This window comes from Spodoptera frugiperda, chromosome 5, assembly GCF_023101765.2.
Source record: "Spodoptera frugiperda isolate SF20-4 chromosome 5, AGI-APGP_CSIRO_Sfru_2.0, whole genome shotgun sequence".
NCBI classification, from domain to species: Eukaryota; Metazoa; Arthropoda; class Insecta; order Lepidoptera; family Noctuidae; genus Spodoptera; species Spodoptera frugiperda.
In genome coordinates, this window is record NC_064216.1 from 2094790 (window position 1) to 2112922 (window position 18133).

An 18133-nucleotide genomic window follows, 5' to 3' on the forward strand; every position below is an offset into this window, starting at 1 on the left:
TTTGTAAATATTTTGAAATACTTAATATCACGTCATTAGCCTTTAAATATTGAATAAACATAAAAACATTGAACGCCGTGGTGGTCATCGGTGACCGACGTTAGCGGAGGATTTACCTTTAACGGTTTTCTATTGGCAGTCAAAGACTTTAGTGGTCACTGCTGACCAAAGGCCTCTTCTTACACGGAGAAGGTTTGAGCACTAATCACAACGTTTTCACAATGTGGGTTGGCGATTCCAAACTTATAATTAGAAATTATAAGGCCAGATTTCCTCACGATGTTTTCTTTCACCATTTGTCAGTGGTGTCTAAATAATCTTAGAAAGTAGATGTAACCTAGAAAAGGTCTCATTAGTCCTTGCTGTTGGCAAGCATTGAATAAGATTATACATAAGTACTAAAGGCGAAATAGCCAAGGATATCACATCAAAAGTCGTGTCTAAAAATGCTGAGCATCTGCTTGTAATTAGCGGCATTATTTTCCATTTATCTTTAAGTACTACATAATTTTAATATCAAATAAGCCCATATAATTAAAATGACAGTGATTCACGCGTTACATGAAGAGCAAACCACTTGAGTGTTGCATATTTTATACATTAAATAACCATTTTGTAATAAGAAATGACAACATATAATGATGAGGTATATAACAACAATTTTATAATTATGTTATATTTGAAATAATTTAATGATCTGTGATACTTCACTACTGAATTTACGAGTAATAATATGTAAGTCTCTGCTACATAAGGTTTGCCATAATCCTCACGTTTGGCTTAGGGTTAGTTATGCAGGCTACATATACAGTAGTGAATATACAGTTAAGTCTCAATGGACGACTTTTTTAACCCCTCAAAAAATAAAATAAAACACCAAAACCTTATACAATAGAACTGTACAGTTAAAGCGTAGGTTCATACAGCCAACCCGCCGTACGATTTAACTGTACAGTCATTATTAGAGATCGCAGTTTAAAAGGTTCAAGTATATTAGAGAGTGCTCCCGGTCTGCGTCAAATGTGTAGTTCTATTATATCTATTCAGTTCTTACTATACCCGCAAGAAGAGTATCGGTGACAAATGTATTCGAATCTACCTTCTGTAGTGGGTAAATAGAAGTATAAACTATGTAGTGTAAATATAATTAGGTATGTTTATGTTATTTTAACATTTGTGTGTGTGTATGTGTGTGCGTGAGTTCCTGTGTGTGTGTGTTTAATTATAATTCCGTGCGAGATATGATTAAGTTTCGAGTGAAACTGATTAGTTTACACTGTGTAGTTTATAACTGATTAGTTGGTATTTTGGGGTTGTTTCCGTAAAGGGATGGGCAGGGGTATGTATATATCTGTATACTTAACACGTTATTGTGAGGATAGCTTTTAAAAATTAAAATTGCAACAGGAATTATCATGATCAAAGTACTGGTCAAAGAAAGCTTTGCGAAGAGACGAGTAGAAGGAGGGTAGGGAGGCTTTTGGGCTGCAATGGGACGACCATGGTTGATAAAAAATAAAACAGGCCATGTCTGTGACAGTCCGCTGCTGCCTAGACAGAAAATATATACCTTCATTATATTTTCTAATAACTATTATTTTAATATACATAATAGAATACAATAGAATTTAGAACTATGTATTGGTATAAAAAGCCAAGCAAGATGTTACAAGAAGAAAGCACTCGTTTAACGTTTATAACAGTGAGGATATGAGAGTTGACAAAGCAACTCTATAACATGAAAAATATAAATAAGAGTTTAAACTAGAATAGAGAGAGTTGCACGGTTAGTTCCGAGCAGTTAGACGGATAAATTGAATCGTTCAATGTTATGGCCACTCGGTTCAACGCCTAGATCTCACTCGTTCAAGTTAATACAACTTATTTTATTTCTATAACGACTTAGTAAAGAGTATTTGTACATATGTATACTAGAAAAAAACTACTGAATCAAATATTTATGGAACCAAACGGCATCTATTTCGCATAGGACAAAATAATTGCGTAAATCGGTCCACAAACCTCAGAGTTATCGATGTGCATACAGAAAAAGATACCGGCCGAATTGAGAACCTCCTCCTTTATGGGAAGTCGGTTAAAACATATAAAATGCAGACGTCTTTAAGACTCAAAGCTAGTAATAACTAGTTGGTTTTAATTGGAATAGTAGGACGCATTTAACTTGCTCAAAATTCGCTGAGAATATCAAAAGAACGCACTATTATATTATCGAGGTATGAACGGAGAATCTCAAGTTCAACTATAGCGTTAGCAACTATAAAAAAGTAGTCAACAGACAAACAGTACAAACGTATTTTATTTGAATATTAATATTTATAATACGACAAAAGAAATTTCTATAAACGACACAATAGCCTAGAATATTGAGCTTCAGAAAAACTTTAAAGGTAAACATTTATTTGTTCTTTGTTCTAATTATTGCTGATGAAATAAATAAAGAACTCGATTGTAACTTTTTCTTAATTAAACATCTGACGATTGTATTTTTATATAGAAGTAAATAACTTTTTATTTCTTAGTGAAACGAAATAAAAATAGCCATGCTTTATTATTTTTAGTAGGGATAAAAGTTTGTTATTGAGAGAAAAAGCTGTGACTCTAGAGAAAGCAAATTCAACGTCACAGTCAAAGTCAAAATTATTTATTTCAAATATACCAGGAAGGTACTTTTGAATCTCAAAGTAAATATATAACAACATTATCAATCGTTGCAGAGTGTAGATTCCTACGGAGAAGAACGAGCAAGGAAAACCATAGGTTACTTTTTTTCAATCAGATTTACAATACAATTCTTAGCTACATTGTTTCGATTGCTTCCAATTACTTGATACTCATAACATAATTATGTTTTTGCCATTTAGATTAAAATCCACGCAAAAGAATAGACTAACATGCTGGCTGGTAGCTTTTACTAGTTAGATAAATACCTACAACAACAAACAGTGTTGCCTGACGTCCACCGTTACAGAAAACCAGCTATTTTAAAGTAAAAACACTCAAAGGAAAATAGTATAGCTATTGTTTAAAACTAATTTACCTGGCTGTATTACTTACAAACGAAACCTTTGTAGGTAATCTAGGTTGCATATAATAAGACTTATAAGGTCCAAAATTGTACAAGAAATATGCAATTTAATTTCGTAAACTTATTTAGAAACGTATAAAAATGGAGTAAATAAGTTACAGAGAGACAAAAGCCAGCAGGGTCGGCGTCAAATCCAATCTGGCCGTTAGCGGGTGAAGGAAAACAGTGGACCACTTGGCAAGGACACCGCCATTGCAGTGTTTTCACTTCAATCTGATCTCTTTGTGAGACAATTACTCGTGGCATCCAATTGTTTTTCTGTAGACAATAGACGAGAAAATTGTCGCGTTTAAAACAAAGTAACTGACACGTTGTTAATGGTCTTAAATATTGGATTTGGAAGTATTCTTTTACAGTTTAGAATAGAATGCCTTAGGCACGTTTATTTCCCCACAGGGTTGGCTAAAGAGGTGTACTTTTCATCAGTTATATAACAAAAAAAATAGATTATGTATTACATAATAAACATGAAGCAAAGAGAAGATGCCATAATGTGATTAGCACAAACACATTTGGCATCTTCGCACATCTATGACAAAACAATTCGGCCATGCACAATATATTATAACTAAAAAAGTGCAGATAGGTTACAAGCGGTCAGAAAGAGGCACATTAAAATAGGGACAATTGGCAATATTTTTGTAGTATGGTACCGCTAGATGGTAAATTTTACGTAAAGTGTAACGCATTATGTTAAAGGGAAATCTAGTTATGACATCTCTTTGTATTTGCTCCATGGTTACAAAAATACAAACCTATGTTTGAAGATACTAAGTTAGCAGACGAAGACATAAAGCCTTAGGACAGATAGATATGCGACTATTATACATACACATTTCTCGACACACAAAGAAAACACATTGTAACTCACGTTGATCTGCGTTCCGATACCATGGGTTAAATTATTTCTTTGTACTGAGTATTATAAATATAAACTATTCTTACAAAGCCATATACGTAAAAAACCCTAGCCTGGTCTAAAACTCTATACCTATGTCATAACAAAAAGTTTCGCGAGTTATCTAAAGCGTCGTGTAACGGTCACACCATTGATCAAACGCCATCCGTTTACGTGAGAGTGTTCGTAAAAACATGGGAGAATCGATGGAGGGAGGACGATGTCCCATATATTGATTTTATGGGAAATATGGGAAAAATCTGTGTTGCAATAGGGAGGCTCCGATCTACTTCACGAGGGCTAGTATTACAACGAAAGGGTAACATTTTGCTTCGTTTAGTGAATTAATGAGATGTGATAACCTCTTGTCTGTCGGTATATGAGACACAATATAAAACAAATTGTTTCTCGCGTAGATCTACGTTCTGACATACAATGTTACGTTCCAAAAGCGTATTGAACAATTTGTTAACTTTAGCAAAACCCAAAATACCACAACTAAATTATAAATGCGAAAGTAAGTTTGTTTATCACTTCTTTACGCTTAATCCACTCAACCAATCTTCACGAAATTCTACATACATATAGTTGGAACTACGAAGAAGGACATAGGTTTATTCACGCGAGTAAAGTCGCGGGTAAAAGCTAGTATTTTCTATATTTCCTGTAATGTAGAGTATTGGAAGTTTTTCTAATATCGCCTTCCGGCGTTAACGCGAAGAATGGAATGAGTCTGGAGGTTCGAAATTCCTTCGATATAATGACGTGGGGAAGATTGAGGTTTTGTGTCGTGAAAAATGGTGGGGACGTATTGTAGGATCTTTTATTTTTTTTATCATAAAACGATCATATTGATTTTTAGTGATTTTGAGTTTTAAAGGATATTTTAATTTGAGTTCTGTTCTCATCATAGTCTGACTGAACGTAAGTTTATTCGAGATTATCGAGATATCACGCATTTTAAATAGTTTAATCTACATATACTGCAAAATAATCATTGCTTATTGCACTGCATACTGCAGTAATTTTTGATAACGTCATATCTCAACTCTGTAATTTTTAGTATCAGCAATGAAACCTTTCTTACCCCTTAATATTTTTACTTTAATATAAACCTACGTATATTCAAACACTGTTTTAACACTGGAAGCCAAACAAAAGGCTACACGATCTCTCCTCTATATTTAACTGAAGAATCCTTTAGTTCAGTGATGATACCCGCTCAGTTTACGAAACAATTCACTGCCGGCACTAGTATCGAGTTTACTCGAGAGGTAATATTATTCGGTAATAGTTCTGGAATGTTGGTGTACGGTACCGTTATTGGAGTGGGGTAGATAGAGGAAGAGGAAATTTAGTAGTGATTTTAGTGTGGTTGGTTTGATAGAATTAAGATTTAATGTTAAAGATTTTTATGGTAAGCGGTCATCCCTGCCGCTGTTTTATGTGATTAAAAAACCGTGATAAATTCCATTTATTCCGTGGAAAGACATGTAGTTGCTACCAAAATTAAAAAGTGTTATACTAAATTTATGAAGTTACGAAATCCAATATCATTCCAGGAAAATAACCACAAATTAAATTTGTTCATTGGTATGAAAAATATCCAAACCAATATAGAGGTATCAAAATGATAGCTAAATAAGACATAATTTCTAACGAAATGTTACAGATTGATACGACCACACAACTTGGTAACTACGAAACTACTTAATTTACTTCGACAGGTAAAGTTTGCAAAACTATCGTGTGGTATACACAGGATGAATAAATGAGAGCGAGGCTGGCACAAGACAGGCTGTTCTATTATTCACAGTATTGCCCCTGCAACTTACATATGGCAGCCACGTGTAATGTTACAGGCCATTTTCAGGCGTTTCAGGCGTTGTCAAGGTCACACAAGGGCGAGAGTACTCTTGTGAATATGTTAAATGTTTCAGAGATGACATGGAAATGTCACGCACCCTGTGCATTGTTTATTCAGAAGCGAAATTGTTTTTTGTTAGTTATGGAAGTGATTGAGTTGTAAGTTTTATTGTGATTAAGTCTTTGACTGCCAATAGAAAACTGTTGAAGACAAATCCTCCGCTAACGTTGGTCATCGGTGGCGTGGCGTTTAAAGTGTTAATAAATAATAAATGAAAAGTTCAATTTTGTTTTATAAAACCTTCAAAGATTTTACACGAAATTAGCAATAAGAGAGTGCAACATTCCACATGCATTATTGCTTTCGACCATTTTTTTACCATGAAATGTGTTATATATAACTGGCAGTAGTTCGAACATGTCCTCTATTACACACAAGTCTATTTAAAGCAAACTGACTACCATAAAGCAACCACGATTACCTTTCATTATAAACTTCTGCTTCAAACGATTTCACTGCAATTTGTGTTTCAATATTTAATTGAAAGTCAACATAAGAACGTGCACAAAGCTCACGATTACAAGACGTAATTTGATGTCTATTAGTAAAGTCCACAGTTCGATTTCCGTAAGTTAACAAGCTGGGCATTAGACTGGAATATTTATGCGGTTAATGCTAGCGTCATATTGTAGAAAGTAGAGAAGGATAATATCTATAAAATATCTATAAAATTATCTAGAATAATTCGAAATTAATTTTTGAGATCAGAGAGTAGATCAACTATGAATGAAAGTTTGATAATTTTTAACATTTTGTGGTATTGAAAAGTTGCAATAATTTATTTTTGACTGAAGAAATTACCCAATTGAGAAAAAAAATCTTAAAGCACCTCGAATTTTTGACAAAAACTTACACTAGTCTACGAGATTTTAGATTAAAATTTAAGAAAGAGAGAGAAATAGTTATTAATATAATTACGGCTGTAAATGTATTTCCATGTTAAAATAAAGTGGTACTTCTACACATGTAGCTATGCTGTGCCCGGTTCCATTACCAAGCTAGTGTGGAGCTTCACCTCCATTTTTACACACGATGCTAGCAAGTTGAGCGCAGTGTCATAACATAAGTAACTTACTTGAAGCTTATTGCTAACTTGTTGGCCTGCAAATAACGATGTTACGATGTTATGAGCTTTTAAGTTATGACGTTAAATACTTGATAAGAGTTGTTTTATAGTGTTTAAGTTTTGGTGAGGGAATTTATTTTTGAATGGGTAGTTGCGGTTGGTTGTGGTTTTGCTGAGTGTGTTGTAAATGTTATTAATATCAGTGAACCATGTTATACATGGTGGTTCATGGCTGTATCTATTGTAGATTCTGGCTTACAGAAGTTGCTGCAGTTTATGGAGGTTGTGGCGGGCTTTCCCATAAAAAAATATACATGACGATCCGCTGATTCATTTCATTTCATATTATTGTAAAATGATAATTATTTAGGTTTGGAAGATTCGAGTTGGTGGTGTGTACTTTTACTTCTAGTCTTCAAGTATGAATTACATCGACGTTTATAGTAATTTTCATGTTAATTTAGTATCATAATATTTACTGCTAAATTTAGGATATCACTTCCAGTGCTTAATAAAATTCATTCAGCATTTTTAAATATTGATTCTTCAATATTGAATTCTAGAGTACCTACGTAAAGTCATCTTATTTTTTGCAAAGTCAGTGGAAGTAGGTTTTAATTTTCACATTTAATTAAATCATAGTTTTTCTCTAGTTTCACAGTAATTAATAAAGTTAATTAAGCCTGTCTTTGATACGTTTATTCCTAGAACTTTTAATATTTCTAGATATTCTACTTTTCTTAATTAGAAACAAGTCCTCATGTTTCAAGGAAATACTTGCTTTGTGTTTATAAGTATTAAATTGAGTTTAATTTATCAAAATGTTTTGTTTGTACAATAAATATAACACAATAACTTGGTAGATTTTTTTTTACTTGACGAGTTAAATGGACTATAAACTAATTCAACTTCTATTATAAATAATTAACGAAAATAGATTATTTATAGACAAAAAATATAGTAATTATGTCTGTTTAGCTTAACAGTTAAATAAAAGAAAAACTTTATCTTTAAATAAAGCCGTTTCCGTAAATAAAACCCTCGAACCACGCGTGAAGAACCAATAATACAAATTTGCCATAAAAAAGAACTTTTCAATAAAAAGAGAACGGTTTCGTTTTCGTGTGTGGCAACACTTAAGCTTAAATACTCTTTGGCTAATAGATTTACTTTTAACAAGTTTTCTTTGGTTACTTTCGGATGGTTATCGTAAGACGAACGACTTTGTTTACTGAGTACCTGACTTGCATTAGGTTTGATGTCGGGGTAGATAACTGGCATTGCCTGTATGGGTAAAGAAAAAGTGCTTTGCTGACTTTTTTTGTGGGATAGGAGGCAAACGAGCAGACGTAAGACCGTATGGTAAATTATCAGCGCATACAACACCAGAGGAATTGTTATTTTTTCTTTGGTCATGAAATCGTATCATAAGACAAGATTTAAAATAGAAATATTATAAATAACGTGTTGTTTATAAAATTTTTGACGTTTCAATAAACAAATATCCTCACAGAACTATAAGTAAATACATATCTGTGTGTGTGTGTATGTATGCCCTCATAATTCGATAGACATTTACGTACAAGGTATTCCAAGGTACTTAACCTTAAAGATAGACATATTTTATGCCTCACTCAAACTGTGTAAAAACATCTGATACCTAGTTTAATTACAAGCCCAAAACTTCAACCGAAAAACCTACATACATTCGATAAGCAAGCTGTTTTCAAAACGGTGTTATTAGCAAAGTTGTTCGGTGCAATTTGGCAAGCGCCCGGGCAGCCGGCGTGATGTATCGTGCCACGATACTTCGGATACTTGGGAAAAACGGTGCGGCACCGGACCGATGTGTTGCAGCATTTGGCTGTTTTTGTGCTAGCAGTATGGCATGTTACTGTTTTGTTGGTTTTCGTTCATTATGCTGGGAATAGGTAGTGTTGTTACAGGGCTAGTGGCTTTTAGGTAAAGTACAACCAAAAACCAACCAACCAAACAAGACATATTGAAGTGGATGATGAATGTTAACATTTAACTTTAATAAATCAATTTTTTAAATATAAATATAAAAGAAAGTAGATATTGAGAACAACCCATTATATCTGAAAGTTGATTAGAAAATAGAGCAGTCGTATATTCGTACTGTGTTCCCGTCCTTTTACAAAAAATAATTTCAATTACATGAAACACAACTACGTGTAAAACGTATAATGCCAAACGCCTATTACTTTAAAGTAAATGACTATCTTATTATCAGTAACATTGTCAGTATAACAAGCACATTAGTTACATAATTAAACTACGAACTAAAACTATTTCGTAGCAGGCGTAGCAGCTACGATCCTTCGTAGCCGTTCGTAGCGATCGTAGGCGTCTACGACAAGTGCTACGAGCTACGACAATTCAAACTATTTAGAATTCCTTGCTTGTATCAGCATACTAATATGTTTGGGTACTGCTAGGGTTGTCACAACCACAATCTTGTTATCTTTCGTTACTATTTTCATTTTTTTAGGTGATTTTATCAAATAACTCATTTAGTACCAAATTTTATTGACCTCAATATTACCCTAGAAAACAATTCGCTAATCTATATTGATTAGATATTATCACATACGAATATCACCTGATTATAATACTAAAATAAGCATTTTACAACATTCTACGTACGAATTCGTAATTACACATAATTTTACTGCTAAATAGTTAAAATTTACGCATACCTTAGATAGCTATGGTTTTGAACGAGATAATCGTCGGTGGTAATAATACATGATAATATCAATGATTTTAATGTGAGTTGGTTCTGTGATCGCATTCTGAAGTTAAGCAATTTGAAGGGAGGAAATTGGTAGATTAAATAGGGATAAAACTCGTCAGGAGCTGATCATCATAATCCGTTTAAAAACGATATTTTGACGCGAAACTTGTTATTAGACGGATTTAATTTTTAATGGGAAATTGATATAATACTATTAACGTGATTCTTGTTCACTATAATTCGCAGGACTGAAATAGAGGAGAACACTGCACTTTAAATCGGCTACCGCGTAACGTGTTGCAGGTTTGATTCCCGCATCGAGTCTGGGTGTCATGTGTATGTAAACTTGTATGTTTGTAAACGCATACACGACACAGGAGAAGAAAATACTAGTGTGGATGTTAAAAAAAAAGTAAAATTTTTGATTCGAAGATAGCAGCATAGCACATACAATTATGTATATCAGTCACAAAACGTCCACTGCTAAATATTGGTCTCCTTCACTGCTTTCCAGAACTGACATTACAAATATCTTAACTAAAATAAAGCAATCCACCACACATACTCATTTAACAAAATAAAAGTGACAATTAACATCGCTTGGTTCACATTAACGAAATAAATTAAAACAACAATCACTGCACACAATTAAACAGTTGAAATTTTAACCGGATGAAACGGTAAAGTAGTTACCCTGGTCCAGTGTAGCAGTTAACCAAATGAGGTAGAACCGGTTAAAACTAACGACGCGACAGGTAATCGGAAACGATGGTTGTTAAAATTAATTTTGTATGGATTAACTTGTTAATTATTATTATTTGTTAACGTTTCGCGGGTGATAATTGATAAGTTTTTAACGCTCTTTGAACTTTAATTTACTGTTGTATTTATTAACTATTTTGGCATTTATCTTTCTCTTGTGAAATGAGTTCAGATTTAAATTTTAATTATTAACTTTGGATATAGTTCGGAACCGCAATTTAACCTTTATAGGAACGTTCTATTTACAGAGTATATTTACTATTTTATTTTAAAAAATAACCATTAAACCATTTTTATTCGAGCTGCGGATTACGTAGCGAGTTTACTGGGCACTCCGGCTAAACAGCAGGGGTAGGAACGGGCTGGTTTTTAGTCAGTAAGAGTTCGATACTCCTTATCGCCTCGCCCAAGGCGAGAGAAGTCATTGGATAATTTTCCTTCCTTAGAAAAAACATATTTATTCTCTTGAATCTTGTACCTTACACTTACCACTGAAACTAGCAACCACTACACAAGCGAAACAAAGTAACAGTGTCAACTCAACAAAAATACTTCGAGTTTACTTAAAATTCCTAAACACACAAACCGAGAGTATCAACCCTAATTAAAACTTCGATGATAAAAGAATAAACTTTTGATAAGCGTATATCCTTTGTTTACGTTTTATTAAACAAATGTGAGAGCTTTTGATATTAATCACCGAAGTTGGCGTGAGACTTTCCTAATTGTTCACACCTGGTGATATTTATCACCACTTGGATTTACTTGTGATTTGTTCCGATGACATTTCGTTATACGCAGTCGGAATGCTAATATTTTACGGCATTTGTATGCGCGTTTCGTTGCCAACCGAGCCTTTGTTTTAAACTTTCGACTTATGTTATTAAATAGCGGCTTTATGTTGTATTTCGTTGGAGTTTTCCAAGTCGATTTAGGACAGAGAATTTCGAACATGAAACAGATGCTAAATTAATCTTAATATATTGCTGATTGTCCTCTTGAGATATGTAAGTTAAATTGTAGGATATGAGAGTGTCAAAATAGTGTTGGGCGGCAGACCAAATATATACGAAGTATTTTCCTAACCAAATATCAGGATTCTATATCACAATTGAAAACCACGTACGCAACTAAAATAAAACAAAACAATGTTGTGCACACACCAAAATTTATAACTCGACTAAACCAAAACATATTGTTTGGTTAGCGCACCGATATGTATAATAATAAAACTATTTGCATTTCTGTTTTGTTCACCGAGGCTGCGGTGTGGCATGTCAGCACTGGACATTAATATTCACAATTCTGTGGCACGCGTCATTTGTTACGCACCAACGCAATATAGATGAATCGCACAGATATCGGGTTTTAGATCGAAATCTGTAATACGAATGATGTAATTTAATCTGTATTTTGTTTGAAAGGTGTGAAGAATGTAAGATATGGAGGTACTAACGTTGTGCGGCGAACGAAGGGGCTGCAATCACAACATCTAACTGTGGATACGGGTGAGATAGCAGGCTTTGAGCCGCCGCGAACTTTTCACACACATTCAGGCCGCAATAGAACGTCTGCCACGCGCACTCACGCATACACTCCGCCGTCTGCGACCACGACACCGACGGCATTCTCATATCTACCTACTACCGCACCGACACTACACCAAACCACACCACTTTCCCCTCACGACACGCGAAAACACAAAACATTTTCACTCCATTATTTACAAATTAATATAAAACACTATACACGTTCGATTCGCACCGATAGTATTCCTGCAACTACATTAAGATTAGATAAGGTACATCACTACCCAATAGAAAATGTTCATTGACGCGCGTGATTTCACCGAGGTATCGATATTTCTTATATCGATAAGATAAAGTAGATGGTGCGAGGCGAGAGTGCTCATCTATGTGGAAAACGACACTGATAGATGGGGTTGGTCTTTGTGGAGATCAGGTGTGTTGCGTGGGCGTCATGGCGTCTATTATCTCGCGTCCAATGATAAGGGCAATCGAAACGATAGCGTTTGCGATAACTCGATTGGGTTTGCGCAACGGTACACTTCCATACGGATAATTTAAAAACGAATACATTTCAAGGCACCCTCTGAAGGCCGTGTCCCTTTGTTGCCGTAATAAAAAAACAATGAAACCGTTCGTGCATGGCGATTTAATAATGTAGGCTGGGCCCTTTTTTGTTTTACAGAAATACAGATTTAATTAAGAAATTCAAAGGTTGAGCGATCAAAGGGATATCGATTGAGGAAGTTGGAATGTATTTTTGTATAGTAAAAATACATTTACATTGAAAATAATTATAAAAAGTATTTTTGTTGTCCTAAAAAGCGTAGTATAGTCGGCAGGTAACAAAACGCAAGCCGGCCATAATTAGCAGTTTAATTAAAAACAGAAATAAGTTGGCAGCATTGTTTAAGTGTCCGTATTCTGTAATTAGGGATGGGACGGTGTCGTTGCAAACAGCTGTTTGTTTAGGACAGTTGTTCTCTAGTCCCGTCCTTTGGCCACACAGGATCTTGCAAACTTACTCTTCTTGCTTTGCGGCTTTATCATTAATTTAGGGTGTATGTATGTGTGTGTGTGTGTGTGTGTGGGGAACGCGTTCATTTCCTAAGGAGTTTGGAACTAGAATCCTTTGGTCGGCACTTCTGTTTTCAACTAAATAGACATACTAACGTCAGCGATTCACTTGATTTATCGTGCACAACTTAATGTTAGTTGTATTACACAATACAAATAGATTATTTCTGAAGCCTATATAGTTGAAATATGAATGAAAAATAAGCTCACAAAAATATAAAATCAACAAAATCAATCTATATGTTGTTTTTTATACAGTTTTTATTTCAGTTTAGTTAGAGCATACAACGTTATATTTTTCATGCAACAACAACGAAATATTTTATCGTATTTTAACATTTTTCGATTCAATTTACATGACATAGGTATCTCGTTAATCTAAAAACGTCAGCTACAGATGAATCAAATTTGATAAGCGCTAACAAAATAGTTTATGGACTGAATTTATTTTTACTGTTTACTTTGTAAATTGAATTATTTTAACAAATTGGATGAGTGTTGCGCTTTTGTTGGTTTAAAGTTTTCGTGTAAATAAAAAATTGTAACGTAACGCTTGTTAGTTCATAATCTGGGAAGTAGGGCTTTTCATAAAGATATTATCTTGTCAGTAAACTTAGAAAGCCCATATAACTTGGATACAGCTACTATGATATTTGACAATACAAAAGTTGGAAAAAAGTAAACCGCCTTCAAAAGTTAAGGTGCACAACCTCCTTTTTGTAAGTCGGGTAATAAACCTAAATCTTCTTCCTAATTCTGACAAATACTATACTGAAAACCGCATTAAAATTGGGTCAGTTGAACGCGAGATAATCGCCCACAAACATACATACATTCAGGGCAAACCTGAAAACCTTTTCTTTTCTTTATCTTCCTTTGAAATCGGTTAAAAAGGTAACCGATATAATGAAAGATCTATTTCTAATGGCGCATTAGTCCTATTGTTCTAGTAGAATCCAATTACAAAAGTATGTCAGTAGGTAAACACAATCTTTGTGTTCAAGAGGACACTTTAGATAAAGTTCTACTAATTAATTTTATAACATTAGTCATGCAATTTATGTCATTCTTTATCACATAATCAATGTTATTGGAAATATTTCGCATCCGTGTGATAGTGAATATATATTATTTTTTTATGTTATAAGCCGGTAAACCAACAGACGGATCACTTGATGGTAAGAAATCGCCGCCGTCCATGGACAACCGAAACACCAGAGACGTTACAAGTGTGTTGCCGACCTTTTGGGGGTTAGGAATTTTAGGGTTGCCCCAAAAATCAGGAATTGGGAAGATTGGGAAGAAGCTGGTAAGGGGGGCCCTTGCCAACGAAACACAACGCAAGTGTTGTTTCACGTCGGTTTTCTGTGAGGTCGTGGTATCACTCCGGTCGAGCCGGCCCATTCGTGCCGAAGCATGGCATCTATTATGATACAAATTGGAACTTCAATATAAATATACAAATGTAAAACAAAAATTTTGCAATATCTGCTATACAATAATCAGATTACATATGGATCCAGACTGATAAATATTTATTGGCGCAAATTTAGTGCCAGAGTACCAATACCAGTTATTTACTCAACAACAATTTGATTAAATAACACTTATGTGAATTTGTTGTTACACCAATATGTATTGTTTTAGCCACGAATTAGTTCGATAGCCATGATTGATTATTTTGTTTAGCGATTTCAAATCACGCGTCATTTGAATGAATAGCAATTATGATTATAGATAATTTATGTAAATCGTACCATGTTTTGTGTAATTAGAAAACATATTCATGTTACATATTGTTTATGGGGGAAAATGTTCCTTAAATGACGGAAAGAGATAAGGATCAACATGGAATTACTACGAGTATTTGTCAGTCAATCCTAGCGCAATGGACATTCGCAAATGTTATGAAAACACACGAGCTATCACACAAAGGTTTCAAACGTTATCGTTCAGTGAACATAAAGCTATAACAGAACATACAAGTACATATACACAGGATACTAACATTCTTCATTTGTTTGCAGATCGAAAGGCGACAGCAAATCAATAGGCATCGACGGAAAAGGGTGATTCGCAGCCGCGTTCAGGAACTCACTCCAAAACGTGCTCATTTTCATCGTTATGTCAATTCATCGATAACATCAATGACATCGTCACATCACTACCGTTACGTTTAAATATTGTTCCAATGTTCCAATTTCGAATCGTGTTGCCGTTTAGGCGCGTATTTGGCGTGCAAATATTATTTCACGGTTTTACTTTGTTTTTTCGGTACCGGCGAGTAGATACACTCGGGACGCGCGACCGGCGACTGTTATAGTGTTATCAACACAACGTCGTCTCGCCTATCGCATTGATAAGCCTCGCCCACAACAATTAGGTGAAACAGCTGATAGTGTACCTGTTTGTTAGCAACGTATTAAAAATGATTATTTTCGCAACACTCTTATCACGGGTAACTACTGTAATAAGATTTTTCGGAAAACAAATAAATGCTGAGTTTATTTATCGTACCATTATTGTTGGGATATTTAAACACAATTTCCATAAAGTAGTTACTTATAAATAAAATGATATCAATTTTGGTTTAAAATAAGCGGTCACTTTGTTCGGCCGAGTAAAATAAATTAATGCTCATTGCGGTGAGCACTCGCGCATCAGACGAAATGTGATGTTCGTAAATATCGCGATAAAGTGTTAATGTGTCTACAAAATGTAGGTCACGCGAGATATCGGCACTTGTGTCGTATTTCTAATTTGTGTACCTACACCTGACACTGAAAGATAACATTGTTGATTACAAAACAAAGGGCTTATTATATCCATATTTGATAACAACTAAATCACATCTTTATATGAGCCTCTATGTGCGCTCTTCATACCGAAATAAAAGCATATTAGCTACAATCACAATTTACGATGCGAAAAATAGAATAAAGAAAGGGAATAAGGAAATCCCGAGCCCAATTTTGGCATGATGATAGGGATTCGTATGAAATATGTGATAATATCAGCAGGCGTCGAACGACGTGTCGGGCGGGACGGCACGCGCCCAATGCGTTGTCAGTTCAATTTGAATGTAACATGACATCTGAGATCAAGTGACATCAGCACGAGTTTAATTAACCTGTGCGTTGGATTTCCACGTGTCATGTCGACACATCGGACGCAAACAACATAACTTACAACTTTATCGACATTACGTTTCCCAACACTACACGAGTGCAGGCACGAGTACGAAAATTCCAACTATAAATTCAAAATAAGAACTTAAAAACTTCCATAACAATAAATATCGTTCGTGTAACATCGTAAATCCGAAAGTTTCCGAAATAGGAATTCGAAAATGGAACCACATATCTTACCTTCTTTTATTCGCTTTCTTCGGTTTGGTGCCGAGCCTTTTTGGGCGCAGAGTAAACTAAACAACTCTAATAAACAGTCTTGGTCCTTTTGGTGCACCATTTTTATTATTACATAGTTAGAACAAACACACTACTGACTGTACACATTTCTTATCACTTAAGTACGTTGACTTAACCATTTCCAAGTTCACATGGTGTTCCAAAAAGGAAGTAGGTAAGCGGTTTCGCTATCAGAAAACAACGTAGGTATGTAGTAACAGAATAGTATGCGGATGGGACAAAGTTCCGGTGCGAGGTAGAATCCCACAGATAACCACATAAAGTAAGGTGTCCGAAACAGTAACGAGCTTATCAGAGTATTTTAGAGACATTAAAAGGTATGTTGCTTCTATTAAGGAAGTCTTGATATGGGTACATTAGAGGTAAACCACAAATGTTTAATCTAATTAAGAGACTAAAGTCGGTACGAAAACAATTCCAGATTAAAAAGGGATTAATAAAGGTAGACAAATTGTATTTTAAAATGTCTACATTAATATCTAAATCCCACCGATTTATTTAACATTGAACGGGTAAAAATATAAAACTTGTAAAGCTTTAAAATACAAATCATGTTACTTTTAGTGGTATGTTTTTTGAGCCATGCAAACGAAATGCTAACAGTAAAAATTAAAAATTTAAAAAACCCCCGACACAAAAACTAAATTTCCCTAGTAAAAAATAATAAAAGAAACCTAATCTTAAAGTACCTAAGAATGTACTAATAAATCTAAAAAAAAATACGTCGCACCGCTCCTAATTCTTACTTCTCTACGACATGCTTTTGGTGTTAATATTAAAGTAAATTGATGTTTCAGTACTTAACTATAACACAGAAAATAGAAATATAGCAGCGCGGGCGGCGGTGTGCAGTCCGTATTCATGCGGTCCCCCAACGCGACGTATTTTTTTTTTAGATTTATTAGTACATTCTTAGGTACTTTAAGATTAGGTTTCTTTTATTATTTTTTACTTTTTAAAGGGAAATTTAGTTTTTGTGTCGGGGGTTTTTTAAATTTTTAATTTAATTTTTTATTTCATACTTTTTATAGGTAGATTATATGCAGGTATTATATTTTAATTTTTTTCTTAAATTTTTAATTATTTTTTAAAATTTTTTAAAATTTTTAATTTATTTTTTTATTTTTGTTAATACGAAAAAATGATATCTTTCAATATTTTCTTTCAGTGCGGTTTCATTTGAGACCCCATTCCAGTATATTTGCAGACCTCCGTTTAATCTCCCGCTTACAATCAGCCCATAACTTTAAAACGGCTCAACCGATTTTTAAGTCCCCTTTAATACGAAAAAAACTAAATTGAAATCACTGCATCCGTTCGGGAGTTATGATGCCACAGACAGACAGACAGACAGACACGTCAAACTTATAACACCCCTCTTTTTGCGTCGGGGGTTAAAAACGTTTCTATTTGCAGTGAAATAAACCAGTGACGTCATTCTGTGCACGGTTCGTCAGGGCGATGTAGCGCGGACGGCGTGGCGACCAATCCGCCCGGTCACCTAAACCACTATATCTGATTTGTGAGTCTGCCAAACACCGTTATACTACACTCTATATTTACTGTGTTCCACATTCGGTTTTTT

The 18133-nt window shown here is 34.5% G+C and overlaps 1 protein-coding gene across 6 annotated transcripts in view; it reads right to left on the bottom strand.

Moving 5' to 3' along the window:
• Nucleotides 1–18133, bottom strand: part of LOC118271914 (atypical protein kinase C) — a 203834-nt gene that overhangs the window by 20477 nt on the left and 165224 nt on the right. Inside the window, exon 1 of one of the 6 annotated variants that reach the window (XM_050693874.1) lies at nt 16489–16685. The exons of 3 other annotated variants lie outside the window; for them this stretch is intronic. In XM_050693874.1, coding sequence (XP_050549831.1) covers nt 16489–16588 — 100 coding nt within the window. In that variant the 5' untranslated portion in view covers nt 16589–16685. Of the gene's footprint in view, nt 1–11973; nt 12413–15128; nt 15442–16488; nt 16686–18133 lie in introns of those variants that run through there. 2 more of the 6 variants (XM_050693873.1, XM_050693872.1) reach the window with 2 other exon arrangements.